At 33.9% G+C, this 13,370-nt stretch overlaps 1 protein-coding gene across 5 annotated transcripts in view; it reads right to left on the reverse strand.

Annotated features, from left to right (window-relative positions):
- STRN3 (striatin 3) overlaps window positions 1–13,370 on the reverse strand; it is a 61,763-nt gene that overhangs the window by 16,274 nt on the left and 32,119 nt on the right. For 2 of the 5 annotated variants that reach the window (XM_015629822.3, XM_015629821.3), the window contains exons 8-10: window positions 11,090–11,200; window positions 5,155–5,295; window positions 114–247 (exon numbers count right to left, since the gene is read on the reverse strand). In XM_015629822.3, the coding sequence (XP_015485308.1) occupies window positions 114–247; window positions 5,155–5,295; window positions 11,090–11,200 (386 nt within the window). The remainder of the gene's footprint in view (window positions 1–113; window positions 248–5,154; window positions 5,296–11,089; window positions 11,201–13,370) is intronic. The other 3 variants (XM_015629823.3, XM_015629824.3, XM_015629825.3) reach the window with 3 other exon arrangements.

Raw genomic sequence — 13,370 nt, forward strand, 5'->3', positions numbered from 1 at the left:
AAGTAACAGCTTTTACTAAAGAAGTACATCATTAATGTTCAGGGTTGAGGAGAGGGAACCCAACTATTATTGATTAAACTGTATAAAGAATTTTAAAATAAAATTGAACTTACATCATAACTATAGTCTGCATCATTTGTTACTGTCAAGTCTGCAAGGTCTCCAAGGCCCAGTACACTTAACAACACATCATCAGAACCCATAATAAATGACTTGCCTCCTCCAGGTGGAAACGTTATTGGCTCAGCTACAAAGAACAAAACAGTTTCTTTAAGTCTCAATAGAGTAATTCAAACTGATGAAAAGCTGCATTATTCATCACTTAACAGCAAAGCAGAGCTTAAAACTGAACTTGTATGTACTACATACAGCCCCAACTAAAAAAAACAACAAAACAAGAGCATGAAGACACGCACACATGTGCAAACACACACACAGTATATACACAATTCTTGTATCATGCTTTGTCATTTGATTTCCACTTACTTTACAGAGGTTTTGATACTGACAAGTGACTTGACTGACATTACTTTACACTGAAATATCAAATGCACATCCCTTCAAATTCTCAGCTGAATTTTTCATTCATTACACCATGCTTCCTGCCTTCTATCCACTTCCGAATAAGTCTTTGTGTTTTATACTAGGCAAATATTCCTACTTGTATACCAAAGTATTTTTTAATCACTCAAGCAAAAGACTCCTGCAAAACATCTCTTCTGAGTTTTTTCAGACAACTGAAAAAATAAAAACATCAATTATTTATTAATTTCCTCTTTCAGTTTCTCAGCATGATTTTATTTTTTTTCTAATTCTAATTTTACAGTACACTCAACTGATACTCATGTTGTCTAGCTATGCCTTCCTCAAATTAAAATTTAACATTCCTGCTAATTATAATTTAGAATGAATAAAAGTTATATATAGCCATTCACTATGAATTCACAATTGAATAAAAAAGTTGAAAATATTCACCCATATTTTTTACCCTCTTCAATCATTCTGTAAATCTCCCTCAAATATCAATTTAGCAGTAAGGAATAGGAATGAAGGCTTAATCATTGGAACACTTCAGCACATTTTAGAAGCTACTTTTACTTCTCAGTTTTCTTTTCCACTTAGAAATAGCAACACGTGTTGAGTACGTAAAAATTAGGTATGTGTGAATTTAGCTAAGTATAAGCTTCTGCAAAATATGTTAGATGATATTTGACATCTTGAAAAATTAAACCCGCTTGATTCTGAATTTCACTGATATGGCAGAGAGAGTTATGGCCTCACTTTAATGCCACTCCTTATTTCTAATCCTCCTAGAAAACCCTTCAATCTCAGAGAAAATAGCTTTCAGTTTCCTGGGGTTTTTGTCTTCTAAAAACTGTTCCAAACAAGAGGAATAATTAACACATTCCTGTTTAGAAAAACACATCTCCATTATTCCGTATGGCCACTATCGGAATGGTAACCTAGCTCCCATTCACTCCTGCTGAAGGAAAGTGACAAACCAGGTGTAAAGTTAGAGATGTCTGTCACCACTGCTAGGGCTAGCCAATGCTGCTAGATCAAAATACATCACTTCTCAAGAACAAAATAGGTTCTAATGCTTCTGCACCATCGTACTATTAAGAAATGTAACCTCATTAGCACAGTCAAAACAACTGTTTGTGAGAATCTAAGAACATAATATATGTAAGAATGCAGACTGCTGCTCCTACAACTGCATACAAAGAGTAAATATCCTTACTATACACAATTACCTCTTGTAAAAGTACTGACAATCCATCCAGAGGTTTGACTCATAAGAATGCTACATTATATTAACAGCCCCAAATGGCTTACCATGCCCTTATATGAATAAGCTTTTTATTTTCATTAGTAATTTACTAAAACTCTATATTTGATGGTCTACTACAAACAACTCGTATTTCAAAAAAGACATATTCCTACTAAACTCCTATTTACTTTCCTGTTATTTCTATTTGATCTTTAGGACAGGCCCAAAAGGTTTAGGTGAGCCCTGTAACTTGCCATCCTAATTCTTCGCAAAATTAATGTCATCTGACCTTAACAGATCAACTTTCCTACGCTTTGTAATAAAAATTAAGGACCACCACATCAAGAATCTATACTACAAATACATCAAGTTTTGTTTGCATGAGTGACTATCTCTTTATTTAAAGCTTAAAAATTAATACTACTTGAAGTTCAGAAGACTATTTCTCAATATTAAAGCCTGTATGTACACAGAGTGTGTTCTATAATTTATCTGTGAATTTTGTATTTTAAAGTGAGGCATATTTGAGAAGTTTAAAAAATGGGTGCAATCTGCTTTTGTAAAAAGGAAAATGTAGGATAGTAAGAAAATGAAATACACACGATGTTACAGCTAAGATGACTAAAAATAAAGACCCACATCTTCACATAACAAAACAATACATCAATAGATATATGCAAATGACAGTTAAATGACTTTTTAATGTTTTTCATCTAGAAAAAAAATCCTAATATTTTTCTAACACACAGTACAGTATTGTTCTCATAGCATAATATAAATGCTTAACTGAGTTTGCAATCAATAAATATTAAAGTAAAAATGTGATGGTACATATTCCTTTATAGGTGAAACTAGGTGAAATAAATATTGAAATACAAAATTGTATAATTAAATAATTGCTTAGCCTATCCTAACCAGCGGTTCTTACCTTCAAATTCTTGACATCATACATAATTAAGTCAAAATGAAGCAGTAATACTTGTACAAACTGAAACTGCTGTAATCTTGGGTCAGATATGTATATTCATATAGGTTTTTGCTGTTTACTGTTAAACAGGAACATCTTAACCTTGTTTCCCACAAAGTTAATACATGGTACACCAAAAGCAGCTGTTTGTACCCAAGCAATTAGCTGTTACTGCTTTTTTTCTGTCAATCTGTAGACTGACACCTCCGCAATCTATAGATATTAAGACTGAGAAACAACCAGTGAATTAAGTAATTCTCTCAACATTGGATGGAAAATCATGTTGACACCATTTCTAAAAGTAACAGAATATGTTAAAATGGAAACTCCAATTTCTCATGGCCAAACCTATCAAGTGTGATTATGACATAATATCATATTTAACCAGGCAGTTTAGAGTGAAAAAGAAAAACAAAAACAAAACTCTCACACCTTTAGAGGTGTGAATGAGATATTTCAAGAGATATTTCAAGTGAGAGCCAGTTCCTCTCTGAAACCCCTTCAAGAAAAAATTATCTACCTCAGAACTGTAATATTTCAGAGTGTAGCATAAAACTTTCATACAGTCAACAACAAAATTATGGTTTGATAAAATTCATCAGCATAGGCTAGTGTATCACAGGAGAAAAGCCTAAAGTTATATGCAAATTCTTAGCTTTTAGAACACAGCTGAATAAACAATTGAGTAAAATCTGTATTTGTACTGCATGGTGCAAAACCTGTATTTTATGATAATGAAGTATTTGGCTTTGTAACACACCTAGAAGTAAATAAATTACAACATTGCCTGTTTGCACCATATGGTACAGACAAAAACTCAAAAAGCCACATAAGCATATGGGATAGAAACAGCAGAATTTACACTCTACTATTCAAGTTAGAAAACTGCAGAAACTACAATGAGCAGATAAGATGACAGAGAAATATTATTACGCTTGATAAATAAAGAGCAAACTACACCAATAAGTTAAAAACATATGGACATGTTAAACAGCATGAAAATATCAACATGAAAGCAGTTTATTTGAACAGCGTGAACAATCTTTACTTGAAGGGTGACACAGTGTTTATGCCACAAGAACCAGGCAATAAAACTCAGTCCCCATCAAAATCAAATCTATCACCTATTTCTTCAAAAAGATTGCTTTGTTCAGTAATGTTTTAGATGTAAGGCCTCTACCTGAGGCAACATCCCTGTCCGTAAGAAGGTCTGTGCTCCTTTGCACAATATGTATGGCCTAAGAAAAACAGCCTAAGACAGACCTAGAAAATTGTAACTGTAGGGTCACATGGCCATAATACCTAAACATGGCTGAAAGGCAACCTAAAGCATGTAAACACTAAATCTAAAAACTTAAATATATGTTTACAAGTTTTAGCAAGTGGATTTTCACCAGGAGTTTTTTTCACACTCCACAGGTAAATTTGGTACTGCTTCATCTTGAAGATGGAAATACGATAAAGATGATAAGGAAGGCAATACAAAAGATGACTGTTGTAAAATGACAGTTTGGGAGAGCAACAGAAAAACCTCCTTGAAATATGGTTTGGAGATTTTTTTCTGCTTGCCTGGTGACAGGCATTTGTGAGGCCAAAGGTGAAAAAAAACAGGAGAACCAACAGCTTCCTGGAATCAGTAGTAATGCAAATTCCATTTCTACTATAGCTGATACCATGCCAGGGCTTATGGGTCAAAGATCATCTTAAAAGAGCCAAATCTAAATACACCTGAATATTTTGAATGAATATGTTCTAAGTAGAGGACAATTTACATAATGGTACTCTAATTTCAAAGCTAATACAGGAAAATCATTCCTTTCAAACAAAATACTTAAAAGCCAAATACAAGACTTGTGACTTTATATATAAAACCTTGCCATTAATTTTCATTGCCAAAGGTGATGCTGATACTTAAAATAAATACTTTGTAAAGAAATAAAAAGTGTTTTGTAAACTTGTGTATGAAGACCAAGGGAATTTTATATAGAGAACATTAAATTAGAGGAAAATAGGCTAATTAGTCTCATAACTTAAATCCCCACTTTTCATTTTAAAATCCAAACTGTGCATCAAATGTCAATACTCACCTTTTTTCCCCTTCAATAAGTAACAACCTATTTGTGAAAGGTTTTGCTAATGGGGGAGTGTCTCTAAACAGGGATTTAATAGTGAATAGTGTCAGAACACACTGCTGTACAAGAAGTTATTTTAAAAAACGTATGAAATAATGGTGAGTTATGATAAGCCACAGAAACTTAAGCCATATTCTCATAAAACCATTTTGGAAGAACTACAAGTAAAATTATAATGTGGCAATCTGCAACTGCATTCAGCTTCACAGGGGGATAATAAATTACAGTGTGTGCTTTCTAAAAGAAACCTCCTGAAATATAGTAAGTAGCTGAATTTTTTGTACCTTCCTCTGCTCTTGCACCTTCATGATCAGTCATTCTAGAAGAGGGTGACCTAGATTGATTAATGATTCCTGAAGGGATGTGGGGTATCTCATCATCGCCCAGATCAGCTATCATGTCGTGAAGTTTTGTCCTGTTGACTCCTGTAAATTAATGTCAGCAGCAAAAATTCATTCGATTGCTACCGCTTGACTTGACTGAAGTCTAAAAATCCGTTAAATAAGAATAATTACTGATGGGACCTCCTTAAAATAAATAGTGCTTTGCTTTTGTTTAGTAATATTTTGGAAATCAAAAGCAGGAGTTAATACATCAAATCTGAAAACTACATGCAAACAATTTTAATTCACTAAATCAAAGAATAACTCCTTTGTGTTCTGCAGATCTATTCTACAATTTCCTGTAGGAAAGAGAAAAAAAAAAGCATCTTACAGCCCCACTGAAAAGTTAAGCTAAATACTAAAAGAACATTCAGTATTAAACAAAAAACATATGAATTAAACATTTTCTAGTAATATTACACAACTTTAACTATACTAAACAATTTAACATTAAAAAACAGAGTGAAAATTAAAAATAAGCTTAAAAATGAGAGCAAAAGTACAGACAACTCATAATGGGGGTGCAACGAACAATTAACTTTCCCTGCTTTGAATGGCATTTAAATTGTATGAAATGTTTGTTAAACACAGGAGCAAGAATGCTTCCACCACTGTATGAAACTGCAGATGTATATTATATTACAATTGTTATAAAAGCAAGCTTCTAGAAACAAAGTATTCTGAATTATATGTATATTTAATTAATATGTAGACATTATCAAACAAAAATAGTATAATTTAAAGTATCTTTAATTTACTAAATCCATTCCTGCTTTCACCTTTATAGCTTCCATGTCAAAAAGTCAAAGCTTCAATCATAAAGTGTATTTCAGTGAGAGAATCTCTTTAAAGAAAACAATACATAATGATGGAAGACATAACCAAATTTTAACCAATAAAACAGCCCATCCTGGGACTGCAAGCAGAAATACTGTAGACCATTAAAGTAAAGGAAGCACTGGTGAACAAGTTCTTATACTGAGGTGACATGTCTCACATTTATTAAAGAGAAAATTGAAGTTAAACCAAAGCCTTTCTTGTCAATACAGTAAAACGTAAATCCTGTGATTACTTATCAAAATGATGACTTATCAAAATCAGAACCGTTCATCCAAACAGTTAAACACTAAAATACATTCTTTCAAAAAGTATCTGATCATTTCAGATCTTCCTAGTTTAAATCAATGTGTTCAAAAGTAAGTGCCCATGAATAACAGAATTCTCTAAAGATAATGGAGAATTCCCTGCAGAGAGGGGAAAAAAGTATTTCTTGAAGAAGAATTAGAGCAAATATACCTCACATACCCCTAGAAGGATGCTATATAACAATTCTCATTAATATCTGCAAAACATTTTCATTTTGCCAAGTAATAAAACTCCCTATATTTATGTTTTTTCTGCTTTTAGTATTTTTTTTCTTTCCTTTATGGAACACTTAGTATTCTAGTTAAATATACAAAGACTGCTACCCAGAAGCAATTTGAGAATAAAACTGGCTTCCAAATGTTCTCCTCACACAACAGATGACTTGAGTAGTTAAGTTTTGTTTCACTCTCCTGTATCTCTAGAAACCTGTGATCCCAGCTAATGAAGTAAATGTAAAATAATAATGAGAAATCTTTTTTTGAACCAGCATTCTTTTTTTCTAACAGGCACTATACTGAAAGGATTTAATTTCTAAAATATAGTACATAATATTGAAGTCAGCAGGTGAGATCTCACATTAGAAGTCACTCTAAACAAGGCCAGCTCTCTACACCATACAGACACTACAAAGCTTGTCTTTGTCTTTATTCCAGTTGGCCATCAGCCAGGCACCTACTTTGACCAGCAGCAGATACATTCCTGAAGGTATTATGGAGCAATCAATAAAATGACAGGATAAAAGTCATGACAGGGACACTGTTTAACAATCCCTTTGCTTTCCAAAAGAAAACACCATCTGTCTTCTCCACATGATACACATGACCTGTTCAACACATTGATGCAAAACGCCAAAAATGGCATATAAACTCTTACTTTATCTGAACTGAAAGCATCTTCTCAAGGTGCTTTAATGCCAAACATATGAGGATGAGAAGTTTGTCTCAAAGCATACTCAGAAGAAAATAGAAGCAGCCGTCTGCATTGCTACCTTTAGTAGCCATTCATTTAGTTTGTCACTAATTAGGCGACTGCTAGCCCTGCCTTTTAGTGTTTTTCAGTATGTTTGGGCACTTGTCCTTCAGGCATAATCTCAGAACAGTCCTCAACCACCATACAATACAGAGAGAAGTTTACAAAGGAGCAGCCGCTGTTCTGAACAACTTCTGTGCCTTTGCTACTGAAAAAGGTGTCAATATTCAAGATAGTGCCATCATTACAGAAGACTGCACAAGTTTCTGCCTTCAATTAAGTGCAAGTGTACCTTCATATAACTGTTCAAGTATTGTAAATGTTACAAGGAGATTTTTAAACATCTCTGCAGAAGCAACTATGTTCAAGGCACAAAATAGGATGACCCTTTTACCCTCAAAAAAAGCCAAAGACAGGAAAAAAAATGATAAGCCTGGTATGAACAGAAGCAAAAGTTACAATACCATCTCAGTGTACTATCTTTCAGAATTCAAAAGTGAAAAAGATAACTGAATATTTAGTGATGAAAAGTTTTAGTCTGAGAAGCCTTAAGCAGAGTTCTATTAGGTCCAAGATGTATTACCCCAAGTCTGAATATAACACATAGATTCTTATATGTCAAGAACTGGTGATGGTAATGAAGATGGTAAAATTCAGATCTGTGTGCACTCCTATCAACTGCTATATTATTTCCAGAAATCAAGGGTAGGAAAGTGAATGGAATGGATATTGTTTTGTAAGTATAGAACAATTAAACTGAAGGAAAAGAGCAGGAAAGTAAAAAAAAGTGCAAAAAAGCAGAGGAAAAACGGTAGTAGTATATTAATTTCAACAGTGATAGATAGATAGATAGATAGATAGATATATACACATACAAGATGTGAAACTTCTCTGAGAACACATTATGCTGACCTGATAGAATGAAATGAGATACACACCACCTCCACTATTATACCCTGCAAAGTTGACAGGCTATATCTGAAAAACAGTCATCCCCTGACTTACCTGCCAAAATTGATCTTATCAAAGTTGGGCAAGAAACAGGACTTAAATTCAGCATATTACTGAAAAGAGAAGCTTGCTTTTGTAGAAATCAAACCTAGTAACTCCTTTTATCACAGTAAGTCCAGGATAGGTGAGGTTTGTTTCTCTGCTTCTGGGGTTTTTTTAACACAAGGAACTCTTCAATAAACAGATATTGCATTATTTTACAGCTGACATTACAAAGGAAATTAAAGTGTAGGATGGTGGATTTTTGTTTTGGTGGGGTATTTTTAAAGAGCCTTTCATAAAGAGATAATATTTCCATATAACATGGTGACTACCTGGACAGACACCCTCTTTCTCCCCGGCAAACAAGAGTATTACTTAATGAAGACATACATGATGACAGAAGATAACCTTAATTAAGGTATTCCATCCAAAAGAAAACAGAGGGATACAAACTAGAGAAGTATCAATACAGAATCAGATTTACTTCTGTTCATTTATTTATGTGTACAGGTGGAATGAAAGCTTCCATACCTGGGGCCAGGGCTGTGTCTGCCCAGTTATGTTACAGTGTAAGTAAAGATTATGGCAGTTACCAGATGCATGTTCAACAAAAGAACCCATCAGCATGTCTGTCCTACTATTCTGTCTTCAAAGTATTGCAAGAGATGACATTTAATGCACATTTGTTTTATGTTTATGATGATATATACTACCATGCAGGTAAGCTCTGATGGTATTCAAAACAAATTCTGATATAAATCAAAACACTGAAGAGCAAAGGAAGAAGGAAGATCCCAAATGATCAGACATGATCAACAGGAATAAAAAAGCCCTTCAACATTATTTTCAGTTTTCAAATGTTAAAAATCTGAGGAAAAAAAGTCTACTAAATTTTATTTAAATAAATCTGTCCAACCTTGAATGCATACTTTTATTCTGTGTGTGGAGTTCTCTCATCCAATTACCTCAGTGATTTAGAGGATAATTTTTAATCAAAAACTATCATGAATGTGACAAGGAAAGAATCTCACAAACCACCTTGTAAGGCCATGTGTTCAGGGTTTCCCAGAGGAGGATTCAAACTTAAAACTCGAAATACTAAACAATGATGAATGTCACTTCTCAGCACCATCACACACAGTTGTCTCCTAAATACTGTCTTCTGTGAACCAAAGAATTCAAAATTCCTTTAGATGAAGAAAACTTTGTTACTTTGCTTCCACTACTGTTCAAAATGTCTAAAATGTAAAGAATTTAGTAAGAAAATTTCAAATAAAAGAAGTCCATTTTGGTATTAAAAATAAATTTCTAATCCTAACAAATGTTTCATGCAAATTTGATGTCAGCTGGTGATTTATATGTTAAATGCTGATATACATTAGCATGCAGATGACTACTGTAGGCTGTCATTAAAGCAAAGACTAGGTGAAAATCTTTGCTTTGTCAAAGCTTTTATGTGTGTGTACATGTCATGCAAAAATGCTGAAAAAACAACCAACGTGCACTAACTGACCTGTAATTGTTACGTGTTATAAAATTTTTTATAAAATAAAATAAAATAAAGAATTCTTCAGGAAGTGTTATATTTTAATAATCATGTAATTTAGTTAGTCTATACCAATACAATTTTTCAAAGTCAGAAATTCATCCAGCTCTGGGGTGCCAGCACAGGAAGGATGTGGAGCTGCTGGAGTGAGTCCAGTATGGAATGAATTTAAACTAAAGGGCTAGGTTTACATTGGGTACTGGGAAGAAATTCTTTACTGTAAGAGTGTTGAGGCACTGGAACAGGAGTCCAGAGAAGCTGTGAGTGCTCCAACCCTGAAGTGCTCAAGGACAGGTTGGATGGGGCTCTCAGCAACCTGGTCTGGTGGTTGTCCCCACCCATGACAGGGGGATTGGAACTAGATGATCCTTAATGCCTCTTCCAAACCAAACCATTCTATGATGACAGATTTAATACCACTTTATGCACTAAGAACTTTGTATAGTTGGTAACATAATTTCCAAAAGCATTTCTATCAGGCAGTTTAACCCTGAAGTTTGATTTAAATTACATAGTTGAAATAGGTCCACTGGTCAGAAAACTCAGAGTAAAGGGATATCAAATCAAATGTTGGTAAATGCATGGAAAAGTGAAGGGCATTACAAAATAAATATTATATCCTAAACAAAGCCACCAAAAGGTTCATATTTATGTTACAGGTATTTGCTATTTCTCTATGCCTGGGGCTGTAAAAATACTTACAAGCCCACTAATAGCAATTATTGACTGATTAAAAACAAACAAGCAAAAAACAAAGAAAAAAACGACCCCACCACCCCCAGAAAAAGCCCAACAACCACCAGTCCCACAACAATATCACAATCTTACACTTCAAGAAGTAGATGAAGTTTAAATCTTTCAGAAAACTTAAGAGTAGGAATGTCATCAAAACACAAGCTGTTCGTTATTTTTACACTAACATTCCTATGAATTTACTTTTCTTCACCTCTTTAACCTCAAATTTTTTCTTTTCAGCATTTCTCATTTATAAAATGGATGTCAAAGGTTTTGACATATTCACATTCAGCAGGTAGAAAGTTAAAGTTGGTTGCCCCCATTACAGAAAATGATGTTTAATGAAAAAAAAAAGACAACAAACAAACAGAACTCGTGAGAAAAAATGTCTTCTATATAGACAGGCAAAAAAAGTGTTGCATTACAAGATTCAGAATCTGCACTTACTCTTCACCCCTTTCTTCCCCTTTCGTTCCTTCTTGTACTGTTCCTTCAGTTTACTTATTAGTCCCTGGTCTACATCCCAAACCTCAGCAGTTGGGGACAGGTCATCTTTGTCTACATGCAGCATATTATTAAAAGAAAAAAAATCAGCAATTGGCAATGCAAGCTGTTGGTGATTTACTGTCATAGCTGTATAAGAGCATTAATAAAGTTATTAATATATCTTTATTTTAAAGGTGCAGTCTTAGTTTTAAGTTTATAAAAGACCAAGTTTACAGTTTTCCAAGGCACTGTATATTATCAGTTACATATTTGAAAATTGTATGTTAATTTGTTACCAAGGAGCAAACAAATTAAGCTTCATAAGTAACTGTTTAAGTTAGATGCTTCAAAATACACAAAAATTCATTGGTGTTCAGAAACAATTACTGCATCTTTAGAAAGACAGTGTTAAGAAATTATTCAGCCAGTGTTGAATAAGCAAATAAAAGCATTCATGCTATATCTCTCATGAAAATGCAAGCTGAGTAAGTCAGTGCCAGTTTATTCATGAAGACCACCATGCATCCTTTCGCATTCATTCTACATGCACAAGAAAGAAACCTCGGTCCTACATATAACCAGAGAAAAGTCTATAAATACAGTTTTTTTCACATAAAGATGAGGAAAAGTAGTTTGCACAAGTGGACATCCCACTGCATTTCAGAAATTAAATCTCATAATTAGCAGAAATACAACATTCCACTGTCATTTCAGAAGACATCTCTTTTTCTGCTTGACAAATATTGCAGAGTTAACTATTCTTTATGAAAAGTCACGTCTTCACTTTTCTAAACTATCCATCTCAATAATTTCTGAAAACTTAGAATTAGTAAAGAGATAAACCTGTTTCTAAGACAAGGCAAACATAAAATTTGCAAAAGCACTTTTTCAAGTAGACAACCAAGCAGCAACCAAGCGTGGTTTGTGTGCCAGTTCAGCTTCATACTCCCAAATTCTTTAGGCATAAAATCACAAGACTTCGTTCTTCAGTTCCCAACTCCAAATCATACTTACAATATGAATGTACCCATTTTGAAATTATAACCATTATAATCATGAAAGTACACAAGAGGAGTCATAAACAGCAGAAACAAAGTAACACACATTTAGAATAAAAAGTAAATAGGAATAGGAGTTTGGAAAAGGAATAGTAAATTTGGAATAGGAGTTTTTCCAAGTACATGTTTCATGACAGAACATGACAATGAAAGAGCAGACAGATACCCTAGGATACTGATGCTTCTACCATCATTCAATGACAATCCTGATCAAAGAGATGGAATACAGAGATGGCAAGGGCAAAGAAACATGAAACAGGAGCATAATGGCAGAGTCCCCTGAGCTGTCTACAAAGAACTCTGGTGACAAGAAGGGAACATCCTACACCAAACTACAGCTACATCTACCAAACTGCAAATACAAAGACTTCAATCTTTCTGATCACTGGGCCTATGCACTGACAGAGAAGAATAGTGATTACTCAGGAAACACAAGAAGCACAGAAAGATAAGTCACAGAACGTGCCCAACCAAAAAGGAAAAAAAATCAAAACCACTAAAACTCAATTAGAAGAAAATTCCATTAAAAACTAATTAAAACTAATGAATAAAATTCCAAAGCCCCATTAATAAAATGAAAATAATCAGATAGGTTGCAGCATTGCACAGAAGGATTAGGGAATTAAACTGAACCAGAAGATGACCATATGTAACATCAATGTAATACTATTCTAAAAAATAACATTTTGGTACATTTTAAAAGGTGCAGTCCATTAAACCAGGACAGTGCAGGTAATGACAAAGTTGAAAGAAGATGTTCAGTCTGTGTTCTACACTCGAAGTTTAGAAAATGTTTGTAGAGTGCAAAACAAATAGGGCATTAAATATCAAGACAAAGAATTTGAAGGAACTGGGCTCATTCAGTCAACAAAAAATGCGTAAGCCTGAAAACATAAATATTCAAAACCAATACTGTTGGCTGCAAAAAATGTAGGCTGTAAATAGAAAACTAAATAAAACACAAGCTCATATTATCTGGGTAGGCTGTGAAATTAATTTCAAACAAGATTTTTAGGAAAACTCAGAAGTATTTCTGTCCAGCATGCCTAGATATATTAGGCCACTTCAGAACAGAGCCATATAACTAGAAGACTTCTGCAAGTGCCCCCCAACAGTGACCTTCCCTGCACTAAAGTGATACAGGACAGCACAGAGGACCCAGGATGTCCACTGAGCATTATAAT

The sequence above is a fragment of the Parus major genome, chromosome 5 (genome assembly GCF_001522545.3).
Source record: "Parus major isolate Abel chromosome 5, Parus_major1.1, whole genome shotgun sequence".
In the NCBI taxonomy this organism is placed as follows: domain Eukaryota; kingdom Metazoa; phylum Chordata; class Aves; order Passeriformes; family Paridae; genus Parus; species Parus major.